Below are 14,851 nucleotides of genomic sequence, written 5' to 3'. Positions count from 1 at the left end.
GCTCAAACATGTATGCGTGCCATTCGCACTGTGGGGGACGGAGAGAGGGACAGCTTGGTGCTCTGGTCCTTCCATCTCCACCCCGGACAGACACCATCCCTAGAGCGTTGCCCGACCAGGGTCTGCTCAATAGATTGGGGGTGCTCTGTCTAGCTTGGGTGGGAGGGGGCCCAGGTTCCCAACACACACCAAGCTCAGAACCTTGTCGGGAGAGGCAGTAATGAAACACCAGTGTCCTCTGTGGGGGAAACTGAGGGGTGGATAATTTTCCCTTTGTGTTTCTCTATGCAACGCCATGTGTTTTTTTCAAAAGAAAATCACACAAAAACACTAGTAAAACAACTGAAAACCAAAAACCCACCCTGCCAGTGATGAGCAGCTCTCCCAACATTGGAAATGGAATGGTCCTAAGCCTGGTCTCCCAAGAACTGAGCTATACCCCTTGGTGGAGGCAGGAAAGGGACAGAGGAGGAGGTCCTTGGTGGGCCACCTGACTTCTGGGGAGGGGTGGGCCACCATACCTCAGAGAGCATGACGTACTGGCCTCTCCTGCCCAGTGTGATGCTCAGGAGGTCATAGATGGCCGCAGCGTTCTGCAGGCTCACTGCCCGGTCCTCCTCCTGCTCCGGTGCTCGGCTCAGCACCACATCTCGGGTAGCCTGTGGGGGAACGTGGTTTGGGAAAGAGCAAGGACAGAAAATAAGCAGCTGCCTGCCTCCAAGGCCCGGTGACCATCACCCTTATATTGCTAAACCAGGCCATGCTCCTAAAATCAGCCAGAGCCTTTCCCCATCCCCATGAAGGCCCCCATGAAAGAGAAAAAACCCTCTACTCATAGCCCAGGTGAGGAAGCAGTTCTGAAGGTTCCTGCTATTCAATGTTTTAGTCTGCAAAATCTCAAACCTACAGAAAAATTTCAAGGATAATGGCACTGATCACATTTGCCTGTCTCTAGTATATAATAATAATAATAATCATAATAATAATCATAATAATAACAATAATAAAGTCATTATGGTAAGATGACCCTTTGCCCCTAAATACAAGAGGGCATTTTTTTTTTTTTTTTTTAACAACCACAAGAGGAACGCCAGTATTTCAGGAAATGTAAAACTGAAACCTCTCATACCAGCTCACAGTCAGATCTTACCACCTGCCCACTGCTGGTCTCACTAGAAATTTTCTCATCCCAGAACCCAATCCAGGACCATGCCCTGCATTCAGGGAGTACGTCTTTTTTGTCTCCTCTCAGCCAGAAGAGCCCCTCAGCTCTCGTCTGTCTTTCAAACACTGGCATTTTTGAGGACATGTTTATGTGTTTTGTGGAACAGCTCCTTGTGTGCTTGGAATTGTCCACTCACAGAAAGAGCTTCAGGTAATATCTGGAACTGTCTAGATCAGGTGGGTGGTTCTGCTGCTTGACTCACAGGAGGGGAGCTTGGGCTGTGGCTCCTTGGTGTCCTCTGCAGGTCCCTCTGATAAGGACTCCTCTGCTGCTATACTTCCTTCCCATCACCCTGTGTCCAACCCAGACCCTATCCTGACTCCTTCTGACCATGGAACTCTCATGAGCTCCCTAAGAAACCTCTCCCATAACATAGGGCCTCTATGCTTGGTGTCCAGCACTTAGGAGTTCAGTAGCTCAGAGTTGCCAGGTGGCTGGCTACTGGGTGGGAGGGTGGTGGCAGGGGGCGGGATGGGGGGAGGAGAATGGGGAAAGTGTGCTTTAGGAGTAGGTGACTCTGTACAATCTGTATCGCCTGAAATCTCCCCCGTGTGGATTTAGGACCCTCTTTTTCTGTGGCCTGTGATCCCACCCCCTCTTGTAAACCCGTGCCCTGGGGACGACACTCAGGCTCGGCAGTAATTCAACATGAATCATGGTTCTTCGAGCTGAGCAGCAACAGGGCAGGGACCAGGCTAGGGATGCTTTGGGACCTCTGCCTCCCCCAGCCCCCACCACACACACCTGAGCACTGTCTCTGAACTGAAGGAAAGCTGGGTTCCAGCCAGATGTCCCTACTGGCAACTCTCAGTATCCTCCTCCATCTGTATTAGGGACTGAGCCCCCTTTTGTATGTTGGGACCCACCCTCTTCTACTTTCCCACACAGGACCTCAGAACCAAGGATGCTGGGATAAAAGGAAACTTAAAATGACAATCCTTCCTGTCTAGAGATGGTCCTCAAAACTTCCATCTGGGAAGGACTACTAACCCCTCCTCCAGGTCAGGGGCTGAGGCTCCCAAGGGCAAGTGGTTATAGAGGCAGAAGAAGGTCAATGGCCTTCAGACTGCAGGCTCTGAAAAGTGTCCTGTTGTGCAGGCCTGAAGTGCATTCCCACAGTCTTCTGGAAGCCAAAATGCCTGTAAGACCCAAGGAAGTAACTCACCCATGGGGGCATTTCAGGAAGGCAAAGCAGTGGCCAGGGGCTCTGATGGGTGTTCCTCCAGCCACAATAGGTGAGGGCTGCCAACCTTCCCCCCCGCCCCCACCATGTACATGTACCAGTCCCAGGAGAAGGTGCCAGAGAGGCCAGGAGATCCCCAGAAAGGATGAGCACTGGTGCCAGCCAGATAAACAAGAGCTGGTCAGGAACTCCAAAGGGTTAAGGGAGAGGAGCAGAGAGGGAAAGTGCCAGAGAAATCCCTCTCCTTCTCAGTGAAATCCACCCACACAGGCACCATCAGGAAGAGAGAAGAAATTCTGAGAGGCTTGGCAGGAGCTATTTCTCTAAGCAGAGCAGGAACACAACACTGGCCATGTACCTCCCCCCTCCGCCACTTCCGGCCTTCCCCTCCAGCAGCTCCCCAGCTCTGGCCACTAAGGGTGGGGCCCAGAGAGGCGACTTTGCCAGGCATCAATGACAGGGGTGGGGGACAATGAGAGGACAGGAGGTACAGACCCTGCCCTCAGGGAGGGGCCGTGGAACCTTCTGGAAGCAGCAACAGTACTTGCGCCCAGTGGAATTTGACCTAGAGCTTGGGTGGGAGAGGGGTCCTAATGGAAAGGGAGCAACACTGGCAGCCTGTGGTGGAGTGGGGTTGGGGGGCTTTTCTGTGGGGAGTGGGGAGATGCCTGGCTGGGCACATGCAGGACCTAGGAAGCTACCCATGCATACCAATATCCTTCTGGGGATGGTGAGCAGTGAGCTATGACTGAAGCCTCAACTCTGGTTGGCCTGTCCTTGAAGAACAGCCCCTGCAGACCTCAACTCCCAACCCCCTCCAGACTGCTCCAGGACAAAGTCAAACCTCCTCTTCTGTGGCTGCCATGAGGCCCTTCGCCATGAGGTCCTGCTCACCTGGCCAGCTTCTCCCACAACCAGCTCCCAATTGTCCCCCTGCCCCATGGGACTCCTTCAGCTCCCTCTCTGCACCATGGACAGACAATCTGTACCCTCTGTCAATCTGGATGCCCCCTGGCTCCTTACAACCCAACTCACGTACCTGTTCCTTCAGGTGTTGACCTGACTTATCCCACCAGGCAAGGCCCCCTGCCCGTGTCCTCTCCCAGCATGACACACAGACCCCAGCCCCTGTATGCTCAACAGTTCTTGGGGGTTCTTGGGGCAGGGATCTCACGCTGTCTCCGGCACCTTCCTTGGTCCATGTCTGTAGAATGACGCTGAGAGAGAAAGATTTCTGGACCTAGTGTGGAAACTTTCTTCTCTTGCCCTAGACCTTGCCTTTGAAGACAACAGTGTCTCTGAATGTGTGCCTGGGGGATGGGAGCGGTGGATTTCCAGCACTGGGCATGGATTGAGTCAGAAGTCCAGGAACAGATCTGAGCATCTCCTCAGCCTGGGGACTGGCCTCCCCAGAAGGTAGACAGCAGGGAAGGGGTCTCCTCAGGGGTCCTCAGGACCTGGCGCCTGTGTCAAAAGGGAAGCATGGTTCCCCAAAAGAAAGCCAAAAGCAGAAGTTTGCCCCAGTTGCTATGCCTTTGGGGCAGGGCTGCGGTGAAATGCTACAGTGGTGCTCGCCCGCCGGGTGGGGGAAACAGGGCAAAAGGAAGGAAGCTGTGGGGGTTAGCAACAGGGCAGGGATTCATGTGCGGCATGGAGGGCGGAGCCTCAGACACTTTGGGGACTTCTGGTCACTGCCTGTGTGCCCTGAGTGTCCTGTTCTTCCTCCCCTGGGCTCACCACCCTCAGGCCAGCGATACTACAAGATTCACGAGCAACCTTTGAACTAGTCCCAGCCACTCTTTTCCTCCACCATCCAAATGGCCTTGCTAGGAAATCCTTCAGATCAAATGCAGTGACAGATATGAATGCACCAAGACCCATAAAGCAATATGTAGACACTAAATACTCTTCTCACCATCACCATCCTTACTAGGCTGGGAGTAACACAGAATATTCTCCCAGCACAACCTCCAGGACCCTCCGCCTCTGGAGATTCCCTGTCCTTGTCTGGTCCACGAATTCTGTCCCAGGCAGGGTTTGTGAGCTGTACCTTCTCCCAACCTGGGCCCTCTGGCTGTCTCCCCATGGAAGCCCCCTCCAAACTGAGGGCATTCACGCAGGCCCTCTGCAAGTCAAAAGAGGAAAAGCAAAGAAGAATGTTCTTCCCCACCCCCATCATCCAATAGCTCATTACTGCCAGCATGACCCATATCTGGTGTTTGGAGAAGGATCCATGAAGCAAGTGTAGGGCCTCCCAGGAGGGTCAGCGAGATAACTGCCAGGTCTCCAGGCAGGCCAGCCCGTGTGAAAGCTGAGGCAGGAGACTCCTCTTCCAACAGTCATCCTTCACGTGTGCTGCATGTCACCTTTTCAGGGTCACATCTGTCACATCTCATCCAGCCTCACAGTAACTCCAGGGAGGGGCAGGGGGAACTGCTATGCCCCCTGGGCAGATGGGAAACTGAGTCCCAGAAGGTGAACTCATTGTGCAAGGTCCCCGAGAGTTAAGGCTGCGCCTTCAACAGCCAGTCCAGGACAGCTTCTGCCTGCCTCTGGTCCTGAACTTATGCTGACTGCAGGGCCTCAGACCACACTGACCTTCGCTTCCACCTGGTCCCATTTCTCCTCTCTAATCCTGGACACAAACAGGGTAAGAGAAGTAAAGGGAACTAACTTGTGGAGTACTCTGTAAGCATCTCACAATGACCTCATGCACTACTATCCTATTTTACAGATGAGAAGACTGAGGCCCAGGGAGGCTCCCCAAGGCATACAGATAGGTGGGACCCAGATTAGAGCCTAGACATTCTGACTTCACCCCCGGAGGCCTCTGAAGAAGTGTCCAGTAGCCTCGTCCATGCCAACAGAAGCCCTGGGATGGCTCTGCTTATAAAAGAACCAAAGCAAAACACAAGGCTGGGCATTCCAATCAGGAAAAAAGCCCCTCGGGCAATGGGTCCAGCCATGTTCTCAGACACAGCTGCTCCACCGGCCAAGGACCCAGTCTCAGGGCCTGCTGCTGCCACCCTACAAAAGCACCCCGGAAAGGAGTCTCCCAGCAGCATCTGCGACTGGCACCTGCCCCTCCCTGGAGGGCACTGTCATGTTCTGCTTGTGCTCTCGTCCCCCACCAGCAGACATAATTACCACGGCTCTCAAGCTGCTGGTCCACAGAGCCAAGAAATAACATGCTCTGTGACGTGTCCCATCTACGCAGCAACCCGGGCCAGGCCCACGCCAGCCCCCACTCTCCTGCCGCATCAGGCTTCTGCGGCAGAAATCGCAGCTCTTCCTGCCAGCGAGGGCGAGAGGCTCTCCCACCTCTACTGAACCGACTGTTCCGAGCTGGCAGCGTTATCAGACCCTTTACCATCACAGTCTGCAGCAGCACAGGGCCTCGTGTTAAAGCAAACCAGGTGCCAAATGCTGGAACGATCTGTGCTCATCTGCTGAGTCCCAAATGGAATCAAGCCCAAGAAGCACTTTCTTTTCTTCTTTTCTTTTCTCTTCTTTTCTCTCTTCTTTTCTTTCTTTCTTTTTTTTAAACTGAATGGTATCCTCAAACCAATTTATGTCCCAACCAGAACTGAGCCTCAACATATTCTAAACTGACTGAGCTGGAGCCAAGTATTTATCAGGACAAAACAAATACGTGGTGAACATCTACAATGTACTAGGCACCTTGTGTTCATTTTCTTGCTTTTTCTGTGCAAGAGAGGCCTTATTAGTCTCATTTTACAGAGGAGAAAACCGAGGATCAGGGAGGTAAGAACCTTGTCCAGGCCACACAGATTGTTGAATGGCAAATTCCAGACTCAGACTGCTGGGTGCCTGACACTGGGCATGGCACAGTTAGTTAAGCTGCAGCGTCCTGGTCCCCAGAGGCTTACTCGTCCACCCCGTTCTCACTCAACACCAGGCCTTTGTGCCTTTTTAGTTTCCAAGCACCTGATACCAGCAGCAACTTCTCCACCAGCTGAATGAAACAGGGACCCACAGATTGTCTGTCTTAGCATATATTTTATGCCTAGATCAGTATTGTAGAAATGATCAAGATTTCTGTACTTGCTGGTTCCCCAACTGTTTGAGAAAATTAGACTAGTTTTTGATATATGATTCTTTTAAAAACTAAAATACATACTTGGGCTTCAGCAGATGGGGGTGGGGGGATTCCTCCTGATATGGGGACCAGGATTCTCCAGCTCCCTGGATAAAGGGTGGAAGTAGGTGGAATTGGGGGCTGTGATTGAACTCCTCATCATTGTTTCTCTGGTGCTGGGCATGGCCTGGTATGTTGTAGCTTCTCTAACAAGACTAGATGGATGGACACATGGATGGAAGGATGGATAAGCAAACAGGTGGGTGGATGGATGAATTTTAAAATGTCCTTTTGGGGGCACCTGGGTGGCTCAGTTGGTTAAAAGTCTGACTTCAGCTCAGGTCATGATCTTGCATTTTGTGAGCTCGAGCCCCACATCGGGCTCTGTGCTGACAGCTCTGAGCCTGGAGCCTGCTTTGGATTCTGGGTCTCCCTCTTTCTCTGCCCCTCCCCCGCTCATGCTCTGTCTCTCTTTCTCTCAAAAATAAACATTAAAAAATTTTTTTTAATAAATAAAAAATAAAAAAATAAAACAAAATGTCCTTTTGGCCCCAAAGACTCAAAACTAGGTCTAAAACACAAATCTTCTTCAACCAGTTATAACTCACATCCCTTGCATTTCTGTGAAACCACTTGTACGGTTTCTATTTACCTCTTGAAAGACAAGGGGATTCCCTATTCATTCTGATCACGTTCCGCTGGCCTGTAACAAAAACCGTATCTAAGGTAACAGCCCCAAGCTCAAGACTGCTTGCAAGCTACTACTCTGAGTTCCAAACCACAAAATAGGGGCTGACATGCTCAAGAAACCTGTGGACACCGTTTCCCAGAGCAGCTGCTCTGGTGATCCTAGAGGTGGAAAGCTTTCATGATTATGTCTCCTGGGCTGGCTCTGCTGGGGTAGCTTTTACCACAGCATAATGAATTCGGCACGTATTAGGAAAACCCAAGTAGCAGCCAAGGCAGCCAGCTGCTGTTCTAGAGGCTTCTCCCTATCATCTGCAGCCAAGCCCAGCCAGCATCAAAGGGAGATGAGGAAAACCCCACAGGTACATGGAAGCCAGGCTGAGCCTCAGGGTTCAGCTAAGGGATCAGAGCCCAGGAGGCTGGAATAGTGGTGTCCACACCTGATTGAAAATGTGACCCGCAGGGGAAGAGGGTACGAAACAAGGGCAAGGGAGAAGTCAGAGGCTATTTGGTCTCTCTGAGAAACCGCTCTGAGCCACAGAAGCCAAATCCAGATCCCAGGTGGAAAGCCCTCTGTAGATGAGACACCAAAGCTCTCCCCCAGATTCCTAAAGTTTCTAGACATGTGACAGGCTGGGTGTGAGCAAGAGGAAACAAACCAGCCAGCCCTGGAAGAGTGCCTCCTCCCAGCCCAGTGCACACAGCGTCTGGGCACTTCCTCTGCTTTGTGTGCTACAGGAATTCCCAGGACACCACCTGGCCAGCCGGCCTGCACCCTCTGAATCTCCTGGGCAGGCCAACAAGTCACACGGCCTCTTGCAAAAGGGCAGGAGCTTCTTGGAGAGAAATCCCACGTTTAGGAAAATTCACTTTGGCTCCAAATGTAGGCCATTTTTTAGTAAAAGGCCATTCTCCACTTTGAGATATAGTAGGGTAGTTTGAGGGTTTGGGGTTGGGTGGGGGGATAATCTAATGGAAGGGCATCTGAACTCTGGTCCTGGGCTCCCAGATCAGGCAGAGGCCACCAAAAATGGCTAAGGGAGACAGAGTCCAGCCTCGGTCCCTGCCATCTCACATCGACAGGCACGTCCCTGCTTGCAAAGCCCTCCCTGAGCCTCGTCTCATTTGATCTTCAAAACTACCCCCTTGGCCTTTTCACAGATGAGGGAGCAAAGAATCAGAGCAGGTTGTAAGTGGCAGAATCCAGACTGCAGTCCAGGGCTTGGGCTCCATGGCCTGTGTTTTGGAAGTTATTTAGGGAGGTGGACATCATTCAATTCATGGCTGTGAAGATTATTAGTGTGTGACCTTGACCAAGACACAAACCTGCCCTGGACCTTACTTTTCTCATCTGCACAATGAGAACATATTAGTACTAGACTGAACCATATGAAATGGTTATTTTTTTCACATGGCTCAACATAAGGCTTCCCTCTATGAGATAATCAGCTCAGAACCTGGCAGAGAAAGGACCTATGAAATGTTCCTGCTTTCGCCTTTTTGCCTCCCACCTGTCATTCCTCAGCATGGGAAGGGGGGTTTCCCGAGACAGATGACTTCAGTGCAGTCTCATCCGAGAGTGGTAGGTGGTGAGATGGCTCAGGTGTGTGGGTGGGGGCAGGGTGGGGTACCAGTCTATGTCTGAGATGCCAGAAGTAGACACTGGGGCTCAGTCTGTGGTTAGAGTGGGGGCCCATTTTCCATGAAAAGAGCATTGTTCTCCCATGAAAATCAAACCCTGCACTTGGTATTTCCATCCTCACGGCAGGCTAACCAGCTAGATGCCCCTTCTTCGAGCAACCACTCACCCCCTCACCAGCATGACCCTGCAAACCTTCTGGACCATGGCCTGGCTAAGGAAGGCTATAATCTCTCGCTGCCCCAGTCCAGTGTCCCTCTCCTGCCTCCCTGCCTGCGGACCCGGTGAGGTGGAGGAAACCCACTGACCAAAGCTCTCTGAACAAGTCCTATTACTGCATTGTCCCAGGTGTCCAGAGGAATATTAGTTTCAGGCCCTTCAGGGACCCAGCTCATGGGGTCTTGGTTTCTTAAACTCCCCTTCTACAAGCTGCTCTCAGATGTGCCAATTTAGCAAATTGAGTCCCCAACCTGGGGGGAGGTGGGGTGTCCCCAGCTCACAAGCTCTGAGGGACCCCTTAACCAGAGGGCTGACATGCAGCCTTGGACTCCACCCAAGCACACCACGTGGGCAGCACCTGCACCCTCTGGCTTCCGCTGCTCCAGCACACCCCTCCTCCGCCTCCCTCCGCCTCCCTCTGCCCAGTCCAGGCCATCCTTCTCACCATCCCCTGGGCCACACTCTCTCCTCCACTGAGGCTCCAGGGCCCATGCATGTGTATGTGTGAACACGTATCTGTGTGTGTATGTGTGTGTGTGGGGGGGGGGGGGCTCATCTCCCTGCCTGAGGCAGGGGAAACGGGTCTTATGAAAATATCCAAAGAGCACTTCCTGCACACTTTGTCCAGCACACTTTATCCCTCCTCTGCTTTATTTCTCCACAGTACTCAGACACTAGCACCCTGGACATTGCAGTGGTTGATTAATTCATTGTCCACCTCCCTCACTAGAATATAAGGTCCATGAGGGTGGAGACTTTTCTCCGCTTGGTTGCTGCTGCCTTTCTGGCTTCCGGAACAGGGCCTGGCACAAAGTAGATGATAATAAATAGTTGCGTGAATGACTGAATTCCTTCTACAGGCACACTTACCTCTGTGCACTACTATCATCTAACAGGGGAAGGAACTGAGGCTCAAAGGCACTAGATTTGCCCATGGCCCTCAGGTGACAGCTGGCAGAGCTGGAAGCTGAATCTAGGCCTTGTGCCTTGAAAGCGCAGGCTCCTTCCACTCCCTCACATTGGCCCCAGAATCAGCACAAGGCTGCTCAGTGCACACTCATGACTTACTGATACTCATCTTTTGGAATCCCAGAAGAGGCGCTGGGGACTCAACTCAGTCCCTACTCAGGCCCCCAAATGCAGTCTGTGCACCAGACCCAAACCTAGTAGTCTAGGGAGCCTCGCCCCAGTGTGGGGCACAAGTCCAAGAATCCTGCTTTATGGACGTCTGTGGGAGGCTGAGCTGGGTCAGGACCCTGTGGCCTGTGCCTGAGCCCCGCAGCCCTACCCCATGGGGGCAGTGAAGGAAAGCCCTGGAGCTTACCATGGACTCACTGATGAGGAGCAGCAGGAGGGCTTCCTCAATATTATCCTTCGGGCAGTAGAGGCTGAAAGACACAAACGGTGGCCCTGGCTCCAGCACAGCCCTCTCAAAGCAGTGCAGCCGGCCTGCCACACCGGCCTTTCTGCCCCAGAGTCAGCAGCTGCCCCAGTAAGGTGACCCGCTCCTGCATAATTCACAGGCACCGGATAGCACCTGCAGCTCTTTATCAAGCCCCAGAGTTATGGATCTGAAAGACTGGGGTGGGTGGTGGGGCCAGAAATACTGCAGATGCTCCAGGGGAAGAAATGTCCCTTCCAGCACCCAGTGCTGCGTGAAGCAGCTGGGGCAGGGAGCTGGGAGCACAAATCCCACTTTCGGTTATTAAACAAATACAAGAGAAGGCACACAAAGACTAGTAGGAAGGCAGATACCCTCCAAATAATTCGATCTTTGGATGCCTTAGAGAATTCACTTCCCAACCCCATCCTGAGACTGTCTTCCCTGGTCTATCTGGCTCCTGCCGCTGCCTGCCTGGCAGTGAGCTGGGTGGCAGCTGGGGGCAAGTGCAGGGCAGAGAGAGGGGACGTCAGCAGGGCCGAACCCCAAGTGTTGCATGAGACCAGCAGAGCTTACTTGTCTCCTTCGTAGAGGTGAGGCTTCCGCAGGGCCTGCGTGATGAAGGAGTTCTCCTCCTTGCTCATGAACTCAGGCAGCGGGAGGGACAGGGGGCTCCAGTAGCACTCCTCACTCAAGGAATGTAGCAGGACCCCCGCCAGATGCTTGGCCGCCATCTGGCAGAAAAGGGAGGAAGTCAGACCTGGAACGCCCTCCACCACCCGGCCAAATCTGCCTGCCTTTGTTTGCAGTGTGCTGCCCCTTCAGGAGGCCTGCCTCTCCACCCCTGAGGAGCCCCCTGTTCTGTTTCCAGCACCCCTTCTGTTGGCCTTTGATGGCTTCTACTTCATCTCCTGTCCTCTTTCCTCTCCTAGACAAGATGTATGTTTCCTCCTCCTCTGGCCCCATGGAGCCCGGCACCGCTCTGAGTATTCAGCAAGCCCTTGCAGAGCATAAAGCCACTGGCATGGCAGCTCTCTCGACAAGATGGCTTTCTGATATTTGACCAAAAATTCTAGAGTGAGAATCAGCTGTGGCTCTGACTTTGGGTGAATCAAAGCCTGAGAAGGTAGACCTGAATTGGGGCAGGAAAGTGAGTCCAGGTTATTTATTAGGTTCATAAACAATCCCTAAGAATTGGTGCAGCACCTTGCTAGGAAGGGATGACATTAGGTTTTAACTCTGATCTAACACTAGGGGCTGTGGGCAGTGCTGTGACAAGGATGCTGACGGTGCCTCCCAGGCGTAGTGGGAGAGAATGCGGAGATTGATTAACAATGTCTGCCATGAGCACAGACAGGGAGAGGAGAAGCATGCGTGGGACACACTGTCATCCCTGATTCATAGGCTGCCTGCTAGCACTTCTGTTGTCTCCCACTGAAAGTGAGCCCTGAACAGGCCAGCCACAGCCAGCACCCAACCCCGAGGCCTCGGCCGTGTGTTATTACCACTTTGAAGTTCTGAGTTGCTTTGGTCTCCACGGTGCGTAGGACCTCCCGGAGCTCTCTCATCCCTTTCACGATGTTCCTAGAGGGAAGATAGCAGAAGCAGGGTCATTACCAGCCTAGCTCCCACAGACACCATCATCAAACCTGCAGATGTAAGTAGAAGCTGGCCCATTAGAGTTTTACTTGAAAACAGTCAGCTGGAATGAAAGGTCAGAGTTGTAACACCAGGATCCTAGAAGCCCAGGATGTAGTTGATCAGAGAATAAGAAGGATCCCTCTCCCTCACAGTCCCCCAGGAACCCAGGCTTCCCATTCACTACCAGAAGGGGACCAAGATGGAATATTTCAAACAAGATGCTGTCTTGGCCCCAAAGCCTTGGCTGGTGTCAGATTTTCTGACTTGAATCAGCCTCAAATTCTTCATCTTCACCCACCACACCTGGTCAACGCTGGGGTCCATCCTCACCTCTCAGTCCCCATCACCAGAGCCCTAGACCAGCCTGCATCACCACAAAGGCCAGTATCACCTGCGCCCCCCCCCAGCCCCTGCCAGCTCTCTGGGCCCTGAAATAATTTGCAAGCTTTTTTTTTTTTTTTTTTTTTATTTTTTTTTCAACGTTTATTTATTTTTGGGACAGAGAGAGACAGAGCATGAACGGGGGAGGGGCAGAGAGAGAGGGAGACACAGAATCAGAAACAGGCTCCGAGCCATCAGCCCAGAGCCTGACGCGGGGCTCGAACTCACGGAGTGCGAGATCGTGACCTGGCTGAAGTCGGACGCTTAACCAACTGCGCCACCCAGGCGCCCCTGCAAGCTTTTTAAAGTGTGACCGAAAGTAAAATATACATTTTAAATTGCAACCCGGTATGCACACACTTTCCTTACATAAAACTGAAGCAAGTTTCTTGACACATTACCTAGCTCTACTGTGTGCCGTCCACTCTGGTATTTTCTACTTTATGTCTCCCTCTACTCCTCTTTTTAAAAATGCTGGCTGCAGCCCACTGAAAAGAACTTGCAGCCCACTAGTTTGCACAACTCACTAGTTGTGGCCTGCAGTTTGAAACACTGCTCCATCACTCCTGGAGGGGTCCACTTGACAGACAAAAGTCATCTTGTTCCTCCCCAGGCTGGTCCCTTCGTCAGCACCCCCAGGGCTTACAGAATCCAGTCTAGGTCCTCAGCAAGGTATCGCGGGGCTGAAGGGACTGCCCCCTTGCCTCTCTCCCATCTCATCTCCTGCCACTCAGGTCCATTTTGAACAACAGACCCAGGTGACCTATGTCAAGTCTTGGCACAGGCTCCTCCCACTGCCTTAAACAGCCCTTCCTCATTCACCCTCAGAAAGCCTTTCCAATATCACTTCCTCTTTGCAGCCAGCCCAAACTCCTCCCCATGCTCACCCTTTTTGCCTGTGTCCCTCTTGCACCCTGTTAATTCCTCTTCTGAAGCTTGACACTGTGTGGTCAGTTTCCATTCATGGGCTGACCCTTGGTGCGCTATGCTCTCCAAGGGCAGGGCTCCAGTCCTGCTGCTGAAGCTCAGCACTAGCACAGCTCCTGGCACACAGCATGTGCTCAGCAAATGTTTGAGCACCACCCTTCTCATTTCCTGTGGGGGTTCCCTGGATCACAGCTCACAGGGAAAGCAGAGGCTGCTGGGTGGTCAAATTCAGAAGTGAAAGACTACAGAGGGGTGAAGAGCCAAAGGTGGCAGCTAGGGAAGTCAAGGAGCCCCTCCTGCAACTTTCATGCACAAAACAGATTCCTAGGAGCTTTGGGGTATGGGGCCATAAAAAGAAAAATTTGCAGACCAAGTCCCTGCCTTCTGGGAACCTCTGGTTTCAGAGAAGAAAGTAAAAATGTGCAAACGACTAACATTATAAACACAGATCCTCGTTTGTGGGGCTGAGAATGGAGGTAAAGACCCCTGGGATAGAGTCAGAGTCACAACGACCTTTCCTAGTCTGTCCAGAGCTTCTGAAGAACCAAGAGGGGCAAACAGGACAGGAAGCCACAGGGCCCTTAGAGACGAGTCAAGTTTGGGTACTGCTGCAGATACCATGTAGCCTGAGGAGGGGCTCACCTGTGGGCTGTGTACCGTCTCCTCCTCTACAAAATCAGGACTCCAGTTTGGACAGTGTCTCCTAGATTTCTGTCATCTGCATATCACATTTGTAATTGTTGCTACTAGCTGCACACCATCAGTGTTATTATTTATGCAATACTTTCCTTTACATCTTCTTTTTTACTTTAGTAAATACCTTCACAAAAAAATACCTGAAATTAGGGATTTGGTAGGCTAGGGGTTTTTTTTTGGAAATAGGTATTAAATATATAAGTACTTATAAAAAGTTAGTCTGTATATCACTCAAAGCCATCTTGTGTATCACTAGAGGTAGAGCTTGGGAAAGAATAGATTAGACCACAGGTTCTCAAAGTGTGGTCCCTGGACCAGCAGCATCAGCATCCTGGGAACTTATTAACAATGCAAAGTCTGAGGCCCCCACTCCAGACCCACTGTATCAGAAACTCTGGAGCAGAGCCCGGCAGTCTGGGCTTTATCAAGTCCTCAGGTGCTTCCAATGGACATTCAGTTTTGAAAACCACTGGTTTACCTGATCCTCAGTGTCTTCCACTTCCCCTATGCTAAGTAAGAAGCCAGGTTCCAGAAGGGACAACTTGACATGGAAAGTCCAGCTTTGCAGCCAGATTCTGAATCTGTGATCTTGGGAAAGTGAAGCAGCCACTCTGATTCTCATCTCCCATCCATAGGAGGATTCCTCACTTATAGCGCGGTCAGGAAGATGAACATACGTGAAGCCCAAACGCACCCAGGCATGTGGTAGAGGCTCACTAAATATTATTTTCCTTTCTCCTTTTAATTTGGGTCCTAAAGATGACATCACATTA

At 51.9% G+C, this 14,851-nt stretch overlaps 1 protein-coding gene across 5 annotated transcripts in view; it reads right to left on the bottom strand.

The window, feature by feature from the left end:
• The window catches only part of TTC7A (tetratricopeptide repeat domain 7A), a 120,220-nt gene that overhangs the window by 63,646 nt on the left and 41,723 nt on the right, over positions 1-14,851 (bottom strand). For 2 of the 5 annotated variants that reach the window (XM_030310547.1, XM_030310546.1), the window contains exons 6-9: positions 11,939-12,017; positions 11,010-11,167; positions 10,377-10,440; positions 522-659 (exon numbers count right to left, since the gene is read on the bottom strand). In XM_030310547.1, coding sequence (XP_030166407.1) covers positions 522-659; positions 10,377-10,440; positions 11,010-11,167; positions 11,939-12,017 — 439 coding nt within the window. Of the gene's footprint in view, positions 1-521; positions 660-10,376; positions 10,441-11,009; positions 11,168-11,938; positions 12,018-12,856; positions 12,963-12,982; positions 13,077-13,101; positions 13,208-14,851 lie in introns of those variants that run through there. The other 3 variants (XM_030310548.1, XM_030310550.1, XM_030310549.1) reach the window with 3 other exon arrangements.

The sequence above is a fragment of the Lynx canadensis genome, chromosome A3 (genome assembly GCF_007474595.2).
Source record: "Lynx canadensis isolate LIC74 chromosome A3, mLynCan4.pri.v2, whole genome shotgun sequence".
NCBI classification, from domain to species: Eukaryota; Metazoa; Chordata; class Mammalia; order Carnivora; family Felidae; genus Lynx; species Lynx canadensis.
Note: the sequence above shows the minus strand (reverse complement) of the source record. Positions and strands in the feature narration are given on the sequence as shown.